The sequence below is a fragment of the Eriocheir sinensis genome, chromosome 29 (assembly GCF_024679095.1).
Source record: "Eriocheir sinensis breed Jianghai 21 chromosome 29, ASM2467909v1, whole genome shotgun sequence".
Lineage (NCBI taxonomy): Eukaryota > Metazoa > Arthropoda > Malacostraca > Decapoda > Varunidae > Eriocheir > Eriocheir sinensis.
In genome coordinates this window covers 6,969,459-6,993,607 of record NC_066537.1, presented here as the reverse complement: position 1 = coordinate 6,993,607, position 24,149 = coordinate 6,969,459, and the positions used below count along the sequence as shown (strand labels likewise).

At 42.5% G+C, this 24,149-nt stretch overlaps 2 protein-coding genes across 4 annotated transcripts; one reads left to right on the top strand and one right to left on the bottom strand.

Moving 5' to 3' along the window:
• The first annotated feature begins 260 nt into the window (after positions 1–260).
• LOC127004920 (fatty acid hydroxylase domain-containing protein 2-like) lies at positions 261–7,621 on the top strand. Of its 3 annotated transcripts, none has more exons than XM_050873160.1 (7): positions 261–409; positions 931–1,109; positions 1,646–1,749; positions 2,523–2,668; positions 3,931–4,112; positions 4,834–5,106; positions 5,932–7,621. In XM_050873160.1, exons 2-7 carry the CDS (start codon positions 1,042–1,044, stop codon positions 6,098–6,100), a joined length of 942 nt encoding a protein of 313 aa, XP_050729117.1. In that variant the 5' UTR covers positions 261–409; positions 931–1,041; the 3' UTR covers positions 6,101–7,621. The 3 variants fall into 3 exon arrangements, with proteins under 3 accessions (XP_050729117.1, XP_050729118.1, XP_050729116.1); XM_050873161.1 differs by having other exon boundaries at positions 286–364; XM_050873159.1 differs by having other exon boundaries at positions 318–568.
• LOC127005277 (uncharacterized) lies at positions 6,839–23,201 on the bottom strand. The gene is made up of 16 exons (XM_050874071.1): positions 23,130–23,201; positions 20,864–20,989; positions 20,139–20,261; positions 19,627–19,803; positions 19,215–19,413; positions 18,312–18,517; positions 17,741–17,818; positions 16,569–16,721; positions 13,756–13,950; positions 12,296–12,406; positions 11,882–12,004; positions 11,254–11,430; positions 10,446–10,671; positions 9,513–9,718; positions 9,046–9,120; positions 6,839–8,375 (listed from the first exon to the last, which is right to left on the bottom strand). Exons 1-16 carry the CDS (start codon positions 23,132–23,134, stop codon positions 8,219–8,221), a joined length of 2,337 nt encoding a protein of 778 aa, XP_050730028.1. The 5' UTR covers positions 23,135–23,201; the 3' UTR covers positions 6,839–8,218.
• Positions 23,202–24,149: the final 948 nt, after the last annotated feature.

The window sequence follows — 24,149 nt, the reverse complement described above, 5'->3', positions numbered from 1 at the left end:
TCAAGGTAGGGATAAGTACTGTCAGTGTTATGAGGGGACTTTGCGTGTCTCTTGGAAGCAGCAGGCAGCCTCTTCTCGGCCCACTATGTCTCAGCCTCAACAGGACTCGATAACAAGCCCTTGAAGCAACGCCCGCGTACCCAAACACCAATTACAGATAGTTCGATATTGCCTTCCTTATTTCCTTATCGGGCAGGTACGAGTGTTTTGGTGTTTTGGGTACCGGTCTTATCTTCTATCGGTGTTCTTGGCCAAGAGGAGGAAGATTACACGTGGGACAAAGATCACAGCGAAGGGCGGGGCATCGTGTCTCTTCATCGTCTTTCTTGTTTAGTTGTAGCGTCTTTCTGATCGTCGTACCTCAGTGAGCGTTACCGTCGTCTTCGGTTTATCTTTACTAAACATTCAGGTGTTTATTTCCTTTGTGTCTAGTGTATTGAAGCATTTGGCAGACGCCGTTGTGTGTTTATAATTGTCAGAATGAATAATACATGAAACTACGGTCATTTTCTGTCCATCTTCAATTAACACACAACTGCAGATTTCTTTTCACTGCGCATCTGTGAAGGCAAGTGACGTTCATGGCTGTGGGAACGTGTTTATAATCTATTGTATGAAGAAACGGCCAACTAAACTTCCCCTTCGTTGAGATATTACATAAACGGGTGATACTAGTCATGCACTGTTCTTTGCAATAGCCACGTAATATTCAGAGGTTCTCCGTGATAGATGCGCGATATTCAAAAGTTTCCCTCCACTGGACCATATTTCTTTCGGTCTCAGCATCCCAGCCAGCGTTGTCATATTATCGTACTCATCGCATTGCATTTTCGTAGTTTCTGACCAATAACGAATGCAAAAACAAACAAACAAACATCAATAAATAGGAGTTTTATCGTTAACTTCAATTTTCTATCGTTATTTGTGTAGGTACGAGAGTTTGAGGCTGAAAAGTAATAAAGACGAAGTGGTGAATACGATAATCTGGCAACGCTGATCCCAGGTCTACAGGAGAAGCGGTCCACCAGGCAGCCCAGGACCATGAAAGCCTCCACCTCGACGCCCCTGTTGCTGGTGGCACTGGCGGCGGTGTCGGTCCTCGTTCCAGGGTAGGGCCGCGCCTTCAACGACGCACCTTGCCTCTATCTTGTGTTTTTCATACTGATATATTCAATTAATCCGGCAGCTGCGGGGATCATGTTTCAGGAGTGAATTAAGTTAGGTTTAGGGTAGTTTAGGGTAAATCCAGGGCAGCTTCAGGTCAGTGTGTGGAGTGAATGACATTAGTTTAGGACAATTTACGGCAAAATTAGGACAGTTTAACCCGGTGGTGGTGGTAGCGGGGTTCATGTTTCTTAAAGGTCCCTCTAAGTGAGAAAAAGGAGAAAAAAATCATCACTCACGCAAACCATTTCATAATATATACCAACGCATTTGTGATCATTTTATCCATCATCTAGTTTTTTGAGGAGTTATATCATGGCACAAATTTGACCCGTCGCTGGTATATGGTAAAGCCACAAATTGGGCCCATCGCTGCTACCGGGTTAATACAACTGCAAATTTATTTTATCTGGTGCTGCATCTTTACGTCACAAGATCTCTATGACTGCACCCAGCACCGTGTTTCATCCTTTTTTCACAGCCTACCGGGGCGGCTGTGGCGGGGCTCCGAGGCGTTCCTGCAGGCGGGCTACGACAAGGTGCTGGAGGCGTGTGGACAAGATGGCTCATTCGCCTTCTCTCACGGTGGGTAGATCGACTGATTGGGTATGTCGTCACGGCTGGTCATGGTCGCCAGATTATCGTACTCAGAGTCTCGTATTTACCGGTTTCTGGGCGATAGCTATTGCCGAAAACACCAATAATTAACCATTTTAACGATAACTATATATGAAGGCAGTTATTGGGGTCGAGGAGGTAGTTTTGGGGTCGGAAATTGGCAAACTTAAATTGGCAGATTATCGTACTCAGAGTCTCGTATTTACCGGTTTCTGAGCCATAGCTATTGCCAAAAAACACCAATAATTAACCATTTTAACGATAACTATATATGAAGGCAGTTATTGGGGTCGAGGTGGCAGTTTTAGGGTCGGAAATTGGCAAACTTAAGAGGCAAAGTACGACAATCTGGCAACGTTGGCGGGTTATTCATGGCGCCGCAACTACACGATGGGTGGATTGGTTCTGCTTGTTATACCCGCCCCCCCCCCCCCCCCTTCCTCTCCGCTAAACGTCATCCGGAGTTACGCAGACATGAACGAGTTTTCGGCCGGGCGTTGGTAGACCTGCTAGTATTTAGACCTTGGGTAGATGTAGACGCTGGACAGTATCACAAAGATTGCCCCATATAAGGAGATAGGTCACCGGTCGGATGAACAGGAAATCTACATGTCAATTGTCAGGGCTTGGTATTGACAGAAAATGTAGTTAATAGCTTTTAACTTCGCCATACTCACATTTGATCAGGCTTTCGTAGAGGTTGTGGTGGGTATTTCCCTGAGTGTCCTGACGCCTTGCAGGGACCTCGGTGGTGGGCTACTTAACGTTCTGGGTGGTGGGCGGTCTCTTCACCCTCGCGGACCTCATCTCGCGCCCACACCCGCTGCGCCGCTACAAGACCCAGCCCGGCACCAACCAGCCCGTACCTATGCGCCAGCTGCTTAAGGTGAGGACCCGACGCGCCGCCACAATGGGAATAACTTGTACTGGTTAAATGGGGTCTTACACTGGGCAAATTTTCCGTGGATCTTCAGTCAAACCACGATTTCATTTCCGCTAGGGTGGTTCTCATTTGTTTCGGGTCTTACACTGGGGAAATTTTCCGTGGATCTTCAGTCAAACCACGATTTCCGCTAGTGTGGTTCTCATTTGTTTCTTGTTATTGTTGCTGCTGATGATGATGATGAGTAATACCGTCGTCCTTCGGGGAAATCTACCGTAGCTTTGGAAGATCGTGGACACGTCAGAAAACCACGGAAATATGAGAACCACGCCAGCGGAAATCATGGTTTGACTTAAGATCCACGGAAAACTTGCCCAGTGTAATAGCCCCTGAACTCCGCGCGCGGCCTTTTAATTAAGACGTCGCGGAAGGCATTTAAATGGTCTTCCCGAGTTACCCCTTGCCGTGATTTTAAAGAATTTGAAGAAAACAGGAAAGTCATATTTCAAGGTAAACTCATCTAGTTATGCCCCTTAAGTATAGATGAGTGAAGGGTTGCCAAATTAAACGTAACGTGACATAATGCGTCCTGGGGAGATGATTACACCAGATTAGGAGCAGTGAGTAGCGGGCTTTTTTTTCAGTCTCCTATTTTATTTGCCCTTGAACTGTTTCCTCTAGTGTAAAATAAAAAAAAAGATTGACTGAGTGCCAACCTTGCCCTCTGAATGAGTAAATAGCCAAATGATCGTGTTATTGGGGGAGCTAGGGAGTGACTGGATGGTTTAGTAGTGCCAATACCTGAACCTTATGAATGAGTAGGCGAGAAAATTTAGGGTCGTAACACAAGACATTTCGCCGCCCAAGAACACACATTTGACAAGGGTTTCGTAAGAGTTCTGAGCATTTCCAGGGGTAGTTTTATGACCCCGGTGGTAGTGTGACTCTTCCTCTGTACCGTGAACCTGAAGAAACACTCATTAGAATCCGACTTACCACCTCTGACCTTTAGAAATAGCTGATGTAAGAAGCGCGCGTTTTATAATATCAGCCTTAGTGACTGACTGAGGAACTAACTGACTGACTGACTGACTGACTGACTGAATGATTGCATGAACGAATGGATGACTGTCTTAATGAACCAACAGTGTCAGATCTTTCCTATTAATGAGTATGCAAGAGAAACGCGTTAGTATGAGAGGTTTGGAGTACCGCCCCCCATCAACTCCGCCCTTCTTCATCCCCCCCCCCCACCCCCCCTGCAGTGCCTGGCGGTGGTGCACGTGAACCAGCTCGTGCTCGGCGTACCCTTCGTGGAGGCCTCGCGCCGCGCCATGGTGATGCGCGGCGCAGACTTCTCGCCCCTGCTGCCGCCCTTCTCCCGCGTCCTGCTGCACCTCGCCGTGTTCACCCTCATCGAGGACGTGCTCTTCTACTACTTCCACAGGTGAGAAGTCTGCGGTGTTTAAGTTGACGAATTGACGATTTGGTTCCTTGAGAGTAGACATTTTGGGTACGACTAATTCTTGAGTCTCAATATCCAATCATTCTTTTCTTTTTTTAAGTTTTTTCACCAAGGTAAGAGTTTTGTAACTGGGGAACAGTCAGCTCCTGGTATCGGTTCTAAGACGATATCCTGACCCAGTGAAGTCTTCTTAATGAGCTCTCTCTCTCCATCTGTCCACGGAGCAGAAGAAAAGTTATGGTGCGCTATCTTTGCATCATGATGTCTTCTGTTGTCTTTCTGTACCCATAGATTTGGTAACACTAACATCATTCCTCGTAACCAGAAGGCAATGTTAGTCTGACCTCCGATGTACACACACGTCCATTTGGTAACACTAACATCATTCCTCGTAACCTGAAGGCAATGTTAGTCTGACCTCCGATGTACACACACGTCCATTTGATAACACTAACATCATTCCTCGTAACCTGAAGGCAATGTTAGTCTGACCTCCGATGTACACGCACGTCCATTTGGTAACACTAACATCATTCCTCGTAACCTGAAGGCAATGTTAGTCTGACCTCCGATGTACAGATAAGTCCATTTGATAACACTAACATCATTCCTCGTAACCTGAAGGCAATGTTACTCTGACCTCTGATAACTGTTGGGATATAATTAGATTTGTTGACCTCACAAATCCCACCTTCCCCTCCAGGCTTGGCCACCACCGCCTGCTCTACAAACACGTGCACAAGCTCCATCACGAGTGGCAGAGTCCCATCGCCATCACCGCCTTGTACGCCCACCCCATCGAGCACATCTTCGTCAACATGGTGCCGATCATGGTGGGTCCGCTGCTCTTAGGCTCGCACCCCGTCACCGTCTGGCTCTGGGTCTTCCTCGCTAACCTCCTCGTACTCATCCATCACAGCGGCTACCACCTGCCCTTCCTACCCTCGCCGCAGTTCCACGACTTCCACCATCTTAAGTGAGTGAAGACAGGTTCCCGGCGTGGAGTCCTTTTTCTTCATTTTTTTTTCTTTTTTTCTCTTTACTTTTTCTTCATTTTCTTCTTTTGTTTTTTTGTCTTCTTTTTCTCTTCTTTCTTTCTTTTTTTCTTGTTTTTCTTCTATTTTTCTTTTCTTTTTTTGTTTGTGTTATTTTCTCTTCTTTCTTCCCTTTTTTCTTTCTTTTTTTCTAGTTTTTCTTCTCTTTTTCTTCTTTCTTTTGTTTCTTTGTCTTCTTTTCTTTCTTCCTTTTTTCCTCTTCTAGTTTTTCTTCTCTTTTTGTTCTTTCTTTGTCTACTTTTCTTTTCTTTTTTTTTTTCCTTCTTGTTTCTCTGTATCTCTTTTCCTCTCTTCTTTTTTTTCTTTTTTCTTTCTTCTTCCACTTCCTTTTAGCAACCACTTCCTTTCTTAGCTACCACATTTTTTAACTACCTCCTGCCCTTCCTCCCCTCGCCTCAGTTCCACGCCTTCCTTCCTTTCTTCCTTCTCATTTTTTTACATCCTAATATATATTCTTTCTATATTTCTATTTCTCATTCATTCCTCTTATTTTTGCATCTTTCGCATCAATACTGACCCTTCCTTTCTTGGTCTCATCTTCACTAATCTCGGTCTCACCTTCACTAATCTCGGTCTCATCTTTCACATCTTATCATTACTAACCTTTTTTTTTTCCAGTCTCGTCTTCACTTCACATCTCGCTTTTTCTTTAACTTTTCTTCCCTTCCCTTCCCTTCCAGCCCATCCCATCATCATCCTATCCCCTACCATCCTTACTAATAAGATCACACACCTTCCTCCACCAGGTTCACGGGTTGCTATGGTGTGCTGGGAGTGCTGGATCGCCTACACGGGACAGACAAGCAGTTCCGCGCCGCCTTGGGCCACCACAGGGATCACGTCTTCTTCAGCCTAGAGCCTCCTCACTCGCTTAGCCCCATCAGTGTCATGGAAAAGGCTCGGAAGAAGGAGTGATGAGAGGCTGTGTGCGTGTGTGTGTGTTGTATGGGATATGTGACTTGAGTATACGGGTTATTGAAGGGATATTATAGCTAGTAGTTGTGTGTAGTAGTATCTCTATATAATTATGGAGTCTTCTTTTGTTTTTTTTCTTCTTTTTTTTCTTTTCTTTTGTCTTTTCTTTGTTTTCTTCTTTTTCTTTATTTTTACTTCTTCTTCTTCTACTTCTTCATTTTTTCATTTTCGTCTTGTTTCCTTTTTCTTTTCTTCTACTTCTTTTTTTCCTTTTCTTTTTTGTCTTGTTTTCTTTTTCTTGTTTTCTTTTTCTTTTCTTCTTCTTCTTCTACTTCTTCCTCGTTTATCATCCTTATTTTCCCTTAAGGAGTTGGGCCTTGTCAAACTATCACTAGACCCATATAACTACTCATGGAAATACTCACACCACAACCTCTACCAAAACCTTATCAAATGTTTGGGAATATGGGACTACAGTCTGTTCACTTAAATCCGACCCAAGCTGACAACATAAACCTAAGCGTGTTTGCAAGCTGAGTGCTGATTGGCTGCTGCTGTGGCTTCCAAGTTTTCTTTAACCTCTGTTTGTGTTTATCTCACGCAGCACTTTCTGGTATTCTGCACTGTGCTTACGAACACGCTTAGGTTTTTGTTGTCAGCTTGGGTCGGACTTAAGTGAACAGACTATAGGAACTAGTCTCGTACCTCATAGGAAAGCATCTGTGAATCACCCTTAGAACGATTTAACTTTTTATTCTCAGTTAGTTTATTGGTGTTCTTAGTTTACCTTAATAGGAAAAATATGGTTGTTATTGTATATGTATTTTGAGGACTCTGTGATGTGGTAAGCTTAAGAAATTTATATAGAAGCCATCATAACAAGTGCTTTTCAATCATCCTTAGAATATTGGAGAATCAACAACCTTAAGATATGCAGTAATACGAGTTAACAAAAAGGTAAGAAATCGGTATATATAGGGAAGCGTTATCAGAATAGTAGCAAGAAATCAATATGTCTGAAAAGGAAGTTATCGAAAACGTAACAGATCAATACATAGAGGAGAATGTTATTGAAAATGTAACAAGGAATCAATATATAAAAGAAAAATGCAGCAAAAATAAGTAACAAGAAACCAAAATGTCTGAGAAAACGTTATCGAAAATGTCGAAAACGTAACAAATCAATATATAGAGGAAAATGTTATTGAAAATGTAGCAAGGAATCAATATATACAAGAAAAAAGTAGCAAAAATAACTAACAAGAAACCAAAATGTCTGAGAAAACGTTATTGAAAATGTCGAAAACGTAACAGATCAATATAAAGAGGAAAATGTTATTGAAAATGTAACAAGGAATCAATATATACAAGAAAAAAGTAGCAAAAATAAGTAACAAGAAACCAAAATGTCTGAGAAAACGTTATTGAAAATGTCGAAAACGTAACAAATCAATATAAAGAGGAAAATGTTATTGAAAATGTAACAAGGAATCAATATATAAAAGAAAAATGCAGCAAAAATAACTAACAAGAAACCAAAATGTCGATGAAAAAGTTATCGAAAGTGCAACAACAAAAATCAGTATACATTTGAAAATTGTACCTAAGAGAAAAATAGCCACAGACACGTTGATAATACAGCATGACCCGTTCAGAAAAAGGTTTACCAATGACCTTAAACACTGAACGGCAAAATATTAAAAATCCAACCTGTCGTAGAGCTGCCTCTGGGCGGAGCTTTTGAAGATATTAACAACACCAACAGCCAAAAGTTCCACAGCCAACACAGGAAAAAAAAAACCATACAGCGACAAATGTACGTCCTAGTTCTTAAAAGCTGCTCGAACGAATCCACGAAAGAATGAAATGTCGAATGAGAGGTATAAGCATGATGAGAAAACCAATCAATAACTCAACAATTAGTCAGTCGGTCATCTTGAAATCAGCCAGTCACTCTTATATTTTCTCTGACAGTCTCACAGTCAGTCTTATGTTTTCTCTGACAGTCTCACAATCACTCATAGTCTCTCACAGTCTCACAGTCACTCTTATGTTTCCTCTGAGTCTCACAATCTCTCATAGTCACTCTCATCCACTCACTCCATCTTTCTCCCTCGCTCAAAACTGCCATCGTGGGTTCAAGGATGCCCGCGCCACCGCCACCTTGTCCCCGACCCTCAGCCGCCCGCAAGTGTCGATGCCGAGGTGCGTCCCAAACGGCGGCTTGAGTGCCCACGTCCTCTGCAGTGTCTCGGGACCCTCCGCGCGCCGGTACCTGCGTCACGGACAAACACACACACACACACACAGGGCGTTTATGTTTGATTCTGAAGTTCGTAGATTTTTTTATATTTTTTCATCATATTTGCTTCCTTTCTACTCTTTTTTATCGTTTTGTTTTCCTTCCTTTAGTTTTTTCTTCTATGCTTTGTGTGTGGATTATGTGTTTGAAGTATGTACAAGACCTCATTAGTAGGAAAGGAAGGGATGGACAGGGATAGGATGGGGATGGGATAGGGTGAGGATGGAATGGGAAGGTATGGGGCGGAAGAGATAGATAGGGAAGGGAAAGGAAGGGAAGGGAAGAGAAAGAAACTAAATGGAAGGGGATGGAATAGAAGGGATAAGAAAAGAGAGGATAAGGGAATAGATGAGAAGGGAAAGGAAGGAAAGTGAAGAGAAAGGGAGAGAGAAGGTAAGATAAAGAAAACAAAAAAATGAGAAAAGAGGAAACACTGGCAGTTAAAAAAGAAAAAAAAGAAAAACAAAATGAAACCACAAAAAAAAAAGATAAAAATGGAGAAAGCAAATCCGATAAAAAAAAAACAATCTATAAACTACAAAACTAAACATAAACATCTAAATTATAACACACACACACACACACACACACACACACACACACACACACACACACACACACACACACACACATCGCTACTCACTTCTTCAGGGTGGCGAGAGGCTCCTGGTCCGCACACTTCTCTCCAGTTTCAGGGTCGACGAAGGTAAACTGACACCTGGGGAAGAGGAAGAAGAGGAGGAGGAGGAGAGTTAGTGACATGGTGGATAAGTGGAGGAGGAGGAGGAGGAGGAGGAGGAGGAGGAGGAGTGGAATGAATTAGTGGAATGAATAAAAATGGAAGGGATGGAATGAAAAGGAGAAGAGGAGGAGGAGGAGAAGGTAAGTAGAAGGAGATGACAAGGAGGAGTAGGAGGAGGAAGAAGAGGAGGAGGAGGAGGAGGAGAAAAAAAGAGTAATAACTTAGAATATCAGGCAATATATAATGTCTACACTCCTCCACCCTCTTTATCTGTTATGTCTCTCAGAATAGCAATAATAATAATAATAATAATAATAATAATAATAGATGGCAGACTAATGGCACACTACACACACACACACACACACCTATCGCAAGGCTTCAGGCGACGGAACACCACATCTCCAATCTTGACGTAGGCCCAGTCGTCCTCATCGTAGGCCTTCTCCACGCCCCGCACCACAATGTTGGAGCGGAACCAGTCCAGCGTGACGGGGCGGGGCAGGCGGGGGTTCAGGTCTTCTAGCGAGGCCTCCGTGGTGAGCATGAAGGCACAGGTGTCAGCGTAGATTACCTGTGACAAGAAGTTGGAAAGTTTTGTTTAGTCGGCGCAACATCTGTGACCATATGCCGGAGAGAGACGGAAGGGGAAGGAATAATAGGAGAAGGGAACAGATCGCAGGAGACGGGACACAATCCCCGATTAATACCTGGTACCCATTCACTGCTGGGTGGACAGGGGCGTAGGGTATCGGAAAAGCCACCCAAATTTTTCCACTCCACCCGGGAATCGAACCTGGGCTCTCTCAGTTGTGAGCCGAGTGTGCTAACCACTGCACCACGAAGCCCCATCTGTGACGAGAGGAGAGGAGTGATGAGGAGGAGTGAGGCAACTGAATGATGGATTTGAGTACATAAGAACATAAGGAGTCTGCAAGAGGCTGGTAGGATGAAAGAGTAGGATGAATTCACCCGTCCACTGTGATTGGCATGGATTTTGCCTTCAATGGTAGCCTGGTAACATATATCAGGTCTTATTCTGCCTCTGTGGTGGATAGTGGAGTGTTTCCCATGTGGTGTTGGTATGCTAGATTTCCCCTCCCAAGATGCATGACTTTACATTTTTTCTTCACTGAATTGTAGCAGCCACTTTTTGTTCCATTCCTGTAGCTTGGCGATGTCTTCTAGGAAATCCGCAGTCATGGGGTTAAGGGCAAAAAGTATGAAGCAAAAAGCAAAAAACATCACCTGGTCCTTTCTCTCAGCCTTCCCATACACACTCTACCAGGCCCGCCACTCACCCTGTCAGAGTCCTTGTACTGGGGGAAGGAGAAGAAGGGTGCTTCCCGGGCCTTCCGAGCTCGAGTCAGGTCCCCGTTGTACAGGAGCCGAACACCTGATCCAGCCTCCTCCTTGTCCTTGTCCTTGTCCTCTCCTTCCTTCTCCTTCTTGCTGTATATCGCCTCGGACAGCCACTCCGCCGCCTTGTCCCCGCAGTCGAAGCCCTTGACGTCGGCGTTGAAGACTCTGTCGGAAGATGAGGATTATGGTCTATTTTCTGACATTTTGTTGAATATCACTGTGTAGAAACCTGCCTAAAATATATAGAAGAAAAATGACTCCCACTGTTAAAAATTTTCAATCATTGCTATGCTTCAAATAAAAAAAAATAAAGAAAGGTTGATTAAAAAAGGAAAGAAAAGATAGCAGGAAAGGACAGAAGGTAGTTAAAAAAAAAGATAGAAAAATGAAAGGAAACATTATAGAAAAATGAAAGGGATAAGAAAGAATGGAAGAAAGGATAATGAAAATGAAAAATAAAAAATTAAAAAGATAATAAAAATGAAAGAGAAGATAGCAAAAAAAATAGATAAAAAAGTTATAAGAAAAAAAAGATGATAAAAAATGTAAGAAAAGATGATAAAAATGAAAGAAAAGATCGCAGAAAAAGGAAAGAAGAAAAAAATGCTAATATAAGAATAAAAAGTGAAAGAAAAGATGATAAAAAATAAAAGTTAATGAAAAATAAAAGGTAATGAAAAATGAAACAAGAAAAAATAAATGAAAAAAGAATAAAATGAAATAAAAGGTCATCGACTTCCCACTCACACAGAATCAGTGACCTTGCCCGCCTTGGTCACGCCCTCGAGGTCAAACTCCAGGTTCTCCATGCCGACCTTCCGGAGGGTGACCTTGTTGCCCTCGAGGGTCACGACGACGGTGGTCAGCTTGGGGGCCTGGCGACCTGTGATGAACTTCCCCTCCTTGGTCACTGTCAGAAATGACCTGAAGAAAAAAATAAATAAATAAAATAAAAAATGAATAGATAATGAACAAAAAGATAAAATAAGTAATAATGAATAGAAGTAAAAAAATAATATGAACAAAAATCAATAAAAAACTACAAAACATGACAAAAAAAATGACAAAAAAAAATAATGAATAAAAAAATAAAGTAATAATGAATAAAAGCTAATATAATAAACAAAAATTAATAAAAAAATACAAAAAATGACCTTACTTTTTTTTTGTGTATCATCCCTCTCTTAAAAAAAAAAATTGAAATAAACAATGAAAAAAAATAAGGAATAAGGAATAAAAATGAAAAATAATAGTAAACAAAAATCAATAAAAAAAAATACAAAACATGACCTTCCTTTATTTTTCAGTGTGTGTGTGTGTGTGTGTGTGTGTGTGTGTGTGTGTGTGTGTGTGTGTGTGTGTCATGACCCCTCACCTGTCTTCAAGGAGGTCACAGGCAAGGCCGTAGCTCGTAGCCTCAGCCTCCGTGACCTTGACCCCGCGGGCTGACTTGAGGGGGTAGATGACCAGCTGACTGACCTCACCCACCTCCTCCCACCTAACAAAACAGGGGAGAGAAAGAGAACCAACAATGAATGAGAAACAGGAAATAACTCATAAATAACATAATAAACAACAATAATAAATGACATGACAGATAACGAAATATAAATTACATAATAAATAGTAAACGTCATATTCTTAAACAGTTCAGCTAGCGCCCAAGAACACACATTTGACCAGGCTTTCATAGGAGGCGTTGTGAGTAGGTCCATGGGGGGTAGTTTTTTGACCCTGGAGGTAGATTGACAAAGGAGAAGGAGGAGGAGGAGGAGGTTGATATACTCACTTTATTGGCGTGTCAAGCTGGTTACGTCGCCTCCACGCCCACCACGCCAGCAGGGCACCCACCCCCACCCCCACGCCCACGCCCACAGCACGCCCATCCACACTGAGAACCCTGGTGAAGAAAAACAGTGATAATTATAAACTACTCTCTTCCTCCATTCCTGCATTCTTCTCATTCTCTCTCATTTTTCCCTCTTTCGTCTTCTTATCATCCATTTTCTATTCTTTATTTCTTTCCCTTCTTCTTTACATCCCTATCTTCGCTATTTTCCTTTCCTCTTCTTATCTTTCCTCTTTATCTATTTCGTTGAAGGGGTGAACATTCTCTCTCTCTCTCTCTCTCTCTCTCTCTCTCTCTCTCTCTCTCTCTCTCTCTAACAATAGTTGCATCTGGTATATTGCTGACGTAAGTGTGTGTGTGCGTGCGTTCGTGTGTGTGTGTGTTGAGAGCTGGCATGGCAACGGTATCAGTCCCTATAGTATACATGTTTATGGTTCGTTTATCTCCTACTTCCTTCCTTTATCTTAATCCTTTATCTCCTTCCTTCCTTTATCTCTCTACTCCTGTACAAGCCTCGGTCATTGATTCTCTTTAATTAATTCCTCGTTCCCTTATAAAAACTTTCTTTCTCTCGCGTACTAACCCCCTCGAAAGTGTTGTAGTAGTAGTAGTAGTAGTAGTAGTAGTAGTAGTAGTAGTAGTAGTAGTAGTAGTAGTAGTAGTAGTAGTTGTAGATGGTTCCAATAAGTATAATTTCAAACTATTTTTACTATTTATTCCTTCCTTTTTTATTTTATTTTTCCCTGGGTTTTCTTTATCTTTTTTTTTATTCTAGTTATATTGTTCTGTGATTCTCTTTCTTTTTTGTGATACCTCAATTTCCCGTTTTCTTTTTGTATTGTTGTTGTTGTTGTTGTTGTTGTTGTTGCTGTAGGTGATTGATTGATTGATGTATAATAATTGTTCCTCGTTAACTTCACTTTACATGTTAATAGTTTACCACCATTTTTCGTTTTCTTTCTTTCTTTCTTTCTTTTCCCTCAATTCCCTTTCTAACGATCTAAAAATCACTGAACAATAATCTATCTTAACTCACTTCTACCACTACCACTACTACTACTACCACTACTACTACTACTACTACAACTACACTTATGAAACCACTCTGAAGAACACGTAAAATTCCTTAAGTAGCCCTGATAAAGACGACCTTCAAACTGGTTACTGCAGAGAAAGCCGAGATAAAAAGTCGTCTGGCGGTTAACACGCCGAGGAGAGAGAGACTGTCCACTAATTAGGATACAGGTAACTACATAACACACCTTGACGTAGTGCAGGTAAGACAGAGGACAGGTGAGAACAGGTGACACGTGAAACAAATTAATACTAGCTTGTTATCTCATCTCTCACACACACACACATAAACACATACACCAACACATATACATACACACACATACCCCATAATTAGCAGGATCAGTAGTAGTAGAAGTAGTAGGAGGAGGAGGAGGAGCAGGTACAAGCAGGGACGTAGATTCACCCTAGACCAAAGCCTTAGCAGCACTGAACTTGGAAGGTGGTAGCAAGGAAGGTCTTTCTTACGAGATCTTAAGCTGGGGATCACGGCTTTAACTGAGGGTGGCGGTGGTGGTGGTGGTGGTGAGTTGCCAGGTGTTCATTAAAGAGGAGAGACTTACTGTTGATGTTGCCGTGTTACATAAGAGAGAAAAAGGATGGTATGACTTTCTTTCTATTTCTTACGTGTAGAAAATGTAATGACTGATGTTTGGATATATATATAAAGATGTTCAGTAATGAGGAGATAAATAGATGTTGCCGTACGTGTTACAGAAGAGAGTTTATCAGAGTGGCATGACTTTCCTTACTTCCACTTCTTTACGTGTTGAAAATTAAGTCACTGGCGTTTGAAAATATAAAAGGATGTTCAGTAATGAGGAGATAAATAGATGTTGCCGTACGTGTTACAGAAGAGAGTTTATCAGAGTGGCATGACTTTCCTTAATTCCACTTCCTTACGTGTTGAAAATTAAGTCACTGGCGTTTGAAAATATAAAAAGATGTTCCGTAATGAGGAGAGAAATAGATGTTGCCGTACGTGTTACAGAAGAGAGTTTATCAGAGTGGCATGACTTTCCTTAATTCCACTTCCTTACGTGTTGAAAATTAAGTCACTGGCGTTTGAAAATATAAAAAGATGTTCCGTAAAGAGGGGAGAAATAGATGTTGCCGTACGTGTTACAGAAGAGAGTTTATCAGAGTGGCATGACTTTCCTTACTTCCATTTCCTTACGTGTTGAAAATTAAGTCACTGGCGTTTGAAAATATAAAAAGATGTTCCGTAATGAGGAGATAAATAGATGTTGCCGTACGTGTTACAGAAGAGAGTTTATCAGAGTGGCATGACTTTCCTTACTTCCACTTCTTTACGTGTTGAAAATTAAGTCACTGGCGTTTGAAAATATAAAAGGATGTTCAGTAATGAGGAGAGAAATAGATGTTGCCGTACGTGTTACAGAAGAGAGTTTATCAGAGTGGCATGACTTTCCTTACTTCCACTTCCTTACGTGTTGAAAATTAAGTCACTGGCGTTTGAAAATATAAAAAGATGTTCCGTAATGAGGAGATAAATAGATGTTGCCGTACGTGTTACAGAAGAGAGTTTATCAGAGTGGCATGACTTTCCTTACGTCCACTTCCTTACGTGTTGAAAATTAAGTCACTGGCGTTTGAAAATATAAAAAAAAGATGTTCAGTAATGAGGGGAGAAATAGATGTTGCCGTACGTGTTACAGAAGAGTTTATCAGAGTGGCATGACTTTCCTTACGTCCACTTCTTTACGTGTTAAAAATTAAGTCACTGGCGTTTGAAAATAAAAATAAAAGATGTTCAGTAGAGCGGAGAGAGAGAGAGAGATGTTGCCGTGTTACATAAGATAAAATAAGGAATGGTATGATTTTTTTTACTTCCAATTTCTTACGTGTTGAAAATTAGGTCATTGGTGTTTGAAAATATAAGAAGATTAACGCGTGTTTTTGTTTTCGTGTTGTAAATAGTTAATAATGGATATGTTTTGTTTATCCTAAACTAATTAAAGACGTTTGATAATAAATAAGAAGATTGACAGGTGTTCGTTTTCATGATGTTGTAGTTAATAGAGACTTGTTTATTTGTGCTGTAGTAGAGCTAAAAAAGTGTCTTCAGGTATATATAACAAATGAAATCACTGGTTTGTAAAAATAAAAATGACAGGTGTTAGTTTTCATGATGTTGTAGTTAATAATAAGTCTTATTTATTTGTGCTGTAGTAGAGCTAAACAAGTGTCTTCAGGTATATATAACAAATGAAATCACTGGTTTGTAAAAATAAAAATGACAGGTGTTCGTTTTCATGATGTGGTAAAGAAAATAAAGACCCTGTTTGTAGTAGATAAATATCCTATAGTAGATACGTAACAGAGTATTCGCATCATAACAAGACAACTATAAAAAAATAATAAAATAGTGTAGTCCATCTTCCTCGGGGTACATTTTTTTTTACAACAAAGGAGGCAGCTCAAGGGCACACACACACAAAAAAAGAAAACAATAATAAAAAAGCCCGCTAATAAAAAAGCCCGCTAAATAAAGATGGAATGAAATAATCTGCTACAAGTTATTTCATGATACAAAAAAATAAGTTACCTACCTGTTTTTGCAAAGGTGTTCTACTGTCTGGGTGAGTCATGTGGTTCAGTCAGTGTTTCAGTCAGTCAGTGAAGCAGTGAGTCAGGATTTGAGTCAGTGTCAGTCAGAGGGAATCCATAGGTGGGCATGAGGGCATGAGTCAGTCAGTCAGTCAGTCAGTCTTACGATCAGTCATTCATTGTCAGTCTTACAATCAGTCAGTCAGTCACATATTCATTTAAACAGTAAGTCAGTCAGTCTCACGATTAGTTATTCAGTCAGTCACACAATCTTATAATCAGTCATTCAGTCAGCCAGTCAGTGTGTGTGTGTGTGTGTGTGTGTGTGTGTGTGTGTGTGTGTGTGTGTGTGTGTGTGTGTGTGTGTGTGTGTTTCCAAAATCAAATTACTAAAATAAAACAACAATCAGACCTCCATTAGAAAAAAAAAACACTCTTGACCACAATAAAAGAAGGAAAAAACACAGGTAAATTATTTTCATTCATAACCTAACCAGGAAAAACTCATCTTAGAAAAAAAAGCTTTATTATTGCCAGAAAAAAAAAATACATACTCTATCTCGATCACAGTTGCCAGAGGGGGTTGTGGGACGCCCTCGCCACCGCCACCTTGTCCCCAACCCTCACTCGCCCGCCCTTATCGATGCCCAGGTGAGACCCGAAAACCGAGCATGTCTTCCAGCGCTCCGGTAAGATCGGTGGCCTCTCCATCTGGCGGGTCCTGCATCATCATCATCACCATCATCATCATTATCATCATCAGCATCTTCATTTAAAGGAACACAACCCTCTCTCCCTCCCTCCCTCCCTGCCTTCCTCCATTCCCTCTCCCTTTCCTTCCTTCCTCCTTCATTCACCATTATATTAACATCACCACCATCATCATCATTATCACCATTAATCATCATCATCACCATCAGCATCTTCATTTAAAGGAACACAACCGTCCCTTCCTTCCTACCCTTCCTTCCTCCTTCACTCACCATAATATTAACATCATTGTCATCATCATTATCATCATCAGCATCTTCATTTAAAGAAACACAACCCTCCCTCCCTCCCTCCCTCCCTTCCTCTATTCCCTCTCACCTTCTTTCCTTCCTACCCTTCCTTCCTCCTTCACTCACCATAATATTAACATCGTCATCATCATTATCATCATCAGCATCTTCATTTAAAGGAACACAACCCTCCCTCCCTCCCTTCCTCTATTCCCTCTCACCTTCCTTCCTTCCTACCCTTCCTTCCTCCTTCACTCCCCATTATCTAAACATCATCGGTACAATAACTTTTTTTCATAGCATCATTATTAAGGGTATTACTTTCTTCATCACCATCATCATCATTATAATCCTCAACATCATTATTATCGGTATTACCTTCATTATCATCATCATCAACAGAATTGGAGATAAGAAGGACATGAAGAAGAAAAGGAAGAACATATTATAGAAAGGACGCGTAAGTAAGATAGAGCATATGAGAAGGAAACGAACAATGAGAAAAAGGAACGAAAAGCTAAAAAGGAAAAAAATATATATGAGGGAACAAAGAAAACAAAAGGAAAATACAGGAAGGATCAGCGAGTAAGAGAAAGGAATGTAAGAAATAAATGAAGGAAAAAAAGGAAATGAGAAAACTGACTCAAAAACAAGAGAGAAAACGACAAAACCAAGAGAAGCATAGAAAACGCGGGTCAAGAGGCAAGAATGAAAGGGTAACTCCAATAAACACACTCACTGCGCCAGGGTCCTCATCAGGATATGGCCGATGTCTCTCTCCGACGTCCGGACCGACTCTGGATCCACGAACTCATATCTGACGGAGTGGAGGAAGGCGCTGAAGGATACTACTACTACTACTACTACTACTACTACTACTACTTCAACTACTACTACTACTACTACTACTACTACTACTACTACTACTACTACTACTACTACTACTACTACTACTACTACTACTACTACTACTACTACTACTACTACTACTACTACTACTACTACTACTACTACTACTTCAACTACTACTACTACTACTACTACTACTTCAACTACTATTCCAGCACTGCGACTACAGCCAGATTATACGAAGTTGATAAATGCATATAGATAAACTGATGCGATGATAAGACATTGATAAAATTGCAGTGATAGATAGACTGATAGATAGTGTAGGATGTTTTGAGAGCAGAAAACTGATAGACTGATATGATGAAACAAATAGATATAAATACAGACTGAAAGATAGATAGCCTTTGAAAAAACGAGGTTAATACTAAGCTTATAAACAAGATCCAGCGTATCCCTACCTATCGCAGGGCTTGATGCGACGAAACACAACGTCCCCAACTCTCACGAAAGCCCAGTCGTCCTCGTCGTAGGCTTTCGCGACCCCCGATACGATGATGTTCGGTCTAAACCAGTCCTGGGTCACGGGTTGCAGCATCCGGGCGTTGATGTCAGCGAGGGAGGTGTCCGAGGTCAGTAGGTATGGGGCGTGTTCTGCGTATAATATCTGCAGAAGGGAGAATGGAGGTGGTGGTGATGGAGGTGCTGGTGTTGTTGTTGTTGGTGGTGGCGAAGGAGATGGAAAGAAGAAAGACAGAGAAGGAGAAAGGAGGGAGGAAGGAAGGGAAGGAGGAAGTGAAGATGCTGGTGGTGTTGGTGTTGTTGTTGGTGGTGGTGAAGGAGAAGGAGGAGATGGAAAGAAGAAAGACAGAGAAAAGGAGAAAGGAGGGAGGAAGGAAGGGAAGGAGAAAGTGAAGATGCTGATGGTGTTGGTGTTGGAAGGTGGTGAAGGGAGATGAAGGAAGAGGAGAAGGAATGAAGGAGAGAGGAAGGAGAAGAGAAAAGAACAAGAAGAACAAGAACATGAAGACCAAGACCATGAAGAAGAACAGGAAGAAGGAAGGAATGGAAAAGGAGAGAAAAAAAGAAGGAAGGAGAAGGAGGAATGAAGGAGAGAGGAAGGAGAAGAGAAAAAAACAAGAACAAGAAGAAGAAAGGCATGGAAAAGGAGAGAAAAAACAGAAGGAAGAAGAAGGAGGAAGAGGAGAAAGAAAAGGAGTATAAAGAATCCGACATGTAACAAACACACACACAAACAACAAACAAACAAAACAAACAAAAACACACCCTATCGCAATCCCTGAAGCCGGGGAACAACAAACACACACACAAACAACAAACAAACAAAACAAACAAAAACACACCCTATCGTAATCCCTGAAGCCGGGGTACACATAAATCTTCTTCTCATCCTTCGTCACAATGCCCGAAGTCCTTCTCTCGCGGGTCAGGTTAACGTTGTACGCCAGCCTGACCTCCCTCTTCTTCTGCAGCACCTTCGTCAGCCACGCCGCCGCCGCCTCCCCGCAGTCGTACCCCTTCCCGAGAGTCTCCCTGAAATCCCTGTGGGTGATGGTGATGATAGGTGGTGATTGTTAAAAGGCTGAGTTGTTGTGTTTGTGTTGTGTGTGTGTGTGTGTGTGTGTGTGTGTGTGTGTGTGTGTGTGTGTGTGTGTTTATGGGTGGTTAGGTAAGGTTAGGTGAGTGTGTGAAACAGTTGCAACACACACACACACACACACACACACACACACACACACACACACAAATACTCACTTGACCTCAATGACCTCGCCTCTCCTCACGACGTCCTGAAGGTCAAACTCCAGCACCTCCTCCACCCCCTTGGCCTGGAGGGTGACCTCGCTCCCCTCCAAGGTCAAGGTCACGCCGACGAGAAGGGAGTCATGCCTGCCTTTCCTGACCTGGGTATCCTCCAGTGCCACGAATGACCTGCGGGAGGAGGAGGAGGAGGAGGAGGAGGAGGAGGAGGAGGAGGAGGTTGTTATTGCTGTTGTTGTTGTTGTTGTTATCATTCTCGTTATCACTACGCAGATGACAGGAAATTCTCTCTCTCTCTCTCTCTCTCTCTCTCTCTCTCTCTCTCTCTCTCTCTCTCTCTCTCTCTCTCTCTCTCTCGTGTAGTATTAATAATTTATCTCGTCCAGTTTTGTGTTAATGAGAATCTACGTGTATATATAACTTTTTCTTCATTTTTTATTAGCCTATTATTATCTCTCTCTCTCTCTCTCTCTCTCTCTCTCTCTCTCTCTCTCTCTCTCTCTCACCTGTCCTCGAGCAGGTCAATGGCGAGGCCGTATCTGGTGGCCTCGGCTTCAGTGACCTTGACCCCGCGCCCTGACTTGAGGGGGTAGATGATCAGCTGACTGACCTCACCCACCTCCTCCCAGCTGGCGACGGGGGGAGAGGGGAGGAAGGTGAGAGAATAAGAGGGAATTAGATTAGGTTAGGTTAGGTTGTTAGGTTAGGTTGTTGGGTTGGTTTGGTGCAGTAGTTAGATTCGGTTTTGGTTAGGTTAGGTTAGGTTAGGTTGTTAGGTTAGGTTGTTGGTTTGGTTTGGTGTAGTTAGGTTCGATTTTGGTTTGGTTAGGTTAGGTTAGGTTAGGTTAGGTTGTTGGGTTGGTTTGGTGTAGTAGTTAGATTCGGTTTTGGTTAGGTTAGGTTAGGTTAGGTTGTTAGGTTAGGTTGTTGGTTTGGTTTGGTTTGGTTTGGTGTAGTTAGGTTCGAGTTTGGTTAGGTTAGGTTAAGTTAGGTTTGATTCGATTTGGTTTGGTAAGGCTTGGTTTGGTTCGGTTAAGGTGAGTTTGATTAGGTGAAAGGTGGTGAAGGAAGAGGAGGAAGAGGAAGAAGGAAGGAAAGAGGAAGGTGAAGAGAAAAAGAAGAAGAACAAGAAAGAAAGGAAAGAGAGAAGCGGAGTCAAGTACCTTAAAACAAACGTGACCAACAAACAAACAAACAAACAAACAAACACCACAACATGAGCCTTACTTACTGCGTGGGCGTGTCGGGTTGGGTGAGCGCGCGCCGCCACGCCCACCACACCGCCAGGGCACCCACACCCACGCCCATGCCCACGCCCATACCCACGCCAGCCGCCCGCAGTGTAAACCATGACTCTCTGGAAAAAAAATGAGTGTGTGTTTGCGTGTGTGTTGGGGGTGTTAGGTTATGTTAGGCTTTGTTTAGTTAGGTTAGATTAGGCGTGTGTGTGTGTGTGTGTGTGTGTGTGTGTGTGTGTGTGTGTGTGTGTGTGTGTGTGTGTGTGTGTGTGTGTGTGTGTGTGTGTCCAGGAAGTGCTATATTAGGACACAAAGAACAAGAACAAATCACGTCTCCACGACTAGAGTTCCTGTATTCATTCTCACAACAACGTAAATAAACCGGTGTGGTGTCATCTGTCATCCCGTATCGTAAGACATCCCATCCTGAACTTCACATCGCGGGACCCAATCTTTACTATCCCAGAGTAACTAAGTGAAGCATCTAAGTGTAAAAAAAAGGTACCAAAGAGGACCTAAAAAGCGATGCAAAGGGGAACAGGTCACAAGAAGAAGAGTGATTGTTGAGTTCTTTGTGCAAGTTTTACAGTCCACTACAGCAAGTTCGTACGCTCCCTAACCAAACACGAAATACCACGAAAATTCCTTGTCTAGTGTTTGGCGTCGATATAAAAAGGAAGAAATTTTAGGAAACCACACGGGAAGTCTTTCTAGTATCTGGTATTGAATACAAATAACGGATCATTGTGGAGGATATACTTTGGTTTGGGAGCTTACAATGGCTGGGTTGGACTGTCGAACTGGACCCTAGTTACAAACACACATACGTCATCAGGAAGGGATGTCTCACGATGATGGAATGTCTCACAACACCACACCGGTAGCAACGTTGCCAAATTATCGTACTGAGAACATCGCAATTATCAGTTCTAGGGACCGAAACTTTGCTACCCACACAGATAACGCAATTCCAGTTAAAGTTATCGTTAAAATCATTACTTATTGGCGTTTGTTTGTGATAGCTGTGTCAGAAATCGGAGAATACGGTGTGCTGAGTGGCTGAGTACGATAATTTGGTAACGCTGACCGGAAGCCCTGCCCTATGTAAACGTTCTGATGCAGCCACAAACCTTCACTCAGCTTCCGTTAGCCGAAGAGATAAACAGATGACGTAAACGATCCTTGCGAGAAACAGCTGCCTTATTCCTTATTTTCTTCTGACAGTAAGGGAAGCAGCTCAGGGGCAAAAATAAATGGTGTGGGTGGGTGGGGTGGGGGTGGGGGGGAGGGGGGAAGCTCTCTAATCACTACCTATATTATAAGGAAGTATAGATGAGTGGTAAAAAGAGAGGTCAGTTTTGGGTGGGTGTCTTGAGATGGTGTGGGTGGGTGGGTGGGGGATGAGATGGTGTGGGTGGGTGGGGGTGGGGGGGAGGGGGGAAGCTCTCTAATCAGTACCCATATTATAAGGAAGTATAGATGAGTGGTAAAAAGAGCGGTCAGTTTCGGGTGGGTGTCCTGAGTTAGTGTGGGTGGGTGGGGGGGGGAGGGAGGGAGGGGGGGAAGCTCTCTAATCACTACCCATATTATAAGAAAGTATAGATGAGTGGTAAAAAGAGCGGTCAGTTTTGGGGGTGGGTGTCCTGAGATTCTCCGCTTTAAAATGAACTTGAACGATCATTTAAGGGAAGAACGAACTGTCAGGAGATATGGTGAAGGGAAGGGAGAGGATGTGTAGTTCGAGGAAGCCAAACGTTTGACACGCCCACTGTCCTTTTTCTTCTTCAGTGACAAGTCTTTATTGCTTCTTCCAGCCACTTTGTCAGAGGTTAATCAGAACACACACACACACACACACACACACACACACACACACACACACACACACACACACCTGATCACACAAATTTACATACATACCCCATCACCCCCCCCCTATCACACCACTTGACACACACACACACACACACACACACACAATATAATATTTTCACACACACACACACACACACACACACACACACACACACACACACCTGATCACACAAATTTACATACATACCCCATCACCCCCCCCCCCCTATCACACCCCAAGACACTCACACACACACACACACACACACCATCGCATATTTTCACACACACACACACACACACACACACACACACACCATCACACACGTTCACATACATACCCCATCACACAATCTCACCCCCACACACAAACACACACACACACACACACACGCACACACGTACCCCATGACTGGCACCAGCACAAGAGAGGAAGAGCGGTTCACATCCTCACTCGACTATCGTTTTGGCAACACTAGTAAGTAGAGTAGGTGACTAGGTGTGTGTGTGTGTGTGTGTGTGTGTGTGTGTGTGTGTGTGTTCTCCTCCTCGTCATCTTCCTCCTTCTCCTCCTCTTCTTCCTCCATTCTTTGTCTACTCTTCTACTTTACCTTCTCATCTTTCTCAAACCCCCTTTCTCATATTTTCCTTCTTCATATGTTTTTTCGTCACTGTGCGCTCTCTCTCTCTCTCTCTCTCTCTCTCTCTCTCTCTCTCTCTCTCTCTCTCTCTCTCTCTCTCTCTCTCTCTCTCTCTCTCTCTCTCTCTCTCTCTCTCTCTCTCTCTCTCTCTCTCTCTCTCTCTCTCTCTCTCTCTCGTGTCCTTGAATGACCACCATGAGACTCCCTTCCCCCTCCCTCTCTTCTCTTCCCTTTCCCTTTCATTCATCCCTTACCTCCCTCCCTCCCTCCCTACTCTTCCTACCTTCCCTTCCCTTCCCAACCTCCCTCCTTCCCCACCCTTCCTCCCTTGTTTCCCTATCCTCCCTTCAGCTCCTTCCCTTCCCTTCTCCCTTCCCCCTCCCTTTGTTTACGTTATACAGCGTGAATTTACCATGAGAGAGAGAGAGAGAGAGAGAGAGAGAGAGAGAGAGAGAGAGAGAGAGAGAGAGAGGGCACATGACAAAAGATTAAGAAAGATAAAAGATAAATTGACTTATGTTTATACAGCTTACTGATTAGATATAGATAGAACTATAAAGCTAAAACAGATGAATTAGTAGGTTAATGTAGATAAATATAAACACAAATTACCAGATAGATAGATAAATAGATTGGACAAAATAGATAGATTAGCAGATAGATTAATATAGATAGACATTTAGACATACACAGACAAACAGAAATAGCTTAGTAAGATAAATAACAGAATAAGAGAGAACAAAGGTAAAGGAGGAAGAGGAGGAGGAGGAGGAGGAGGAGAAAA

Excerpts from the sequence above, each read along its gene's own strand:
- LOC127005277 (XM_050874071.1), bottom strand. Across the intron at positions 20,262-20,863 it reads CAACCCGACACGCCCACGCA|CTGGGAGGAGGTGGGTGAGG; the intron begins GTAAGTAAGGCT and ends CCCCGTCGCCAG. Across the intron at positions 17,819-18,311 it reads CGCATCAAGCCCTGCGATAG|ATATGAGTTCGTGGATCCAG; the intron begins GTAGGGATACGC and ends CCACTCCGTCAG.
- LOC127004920 (XM_050873160.1), top strand. The coding sequence starts at position 1,042 with ATGAAAGCCTCCACCTCGACGCCCCTGTTGCTGGTGGCACTGGCGGCG. Across the intron at positions 1,110-1,645 it reads GTGTCGGTCCTCGTTCCAGG|CCTACCGGGGCGGCTGTGGC; the intron begins GTAGGGCCGCGC and ends CTTTTTTCACAG. Across the intron at positions 1,750-2,522 it reads CTCATTCGCCTTCTCTCACG|GGACCTCGGTGGTGGGCTAC; the intron begins GTGGGTAGATCG and ends GACGCCTTGCAG.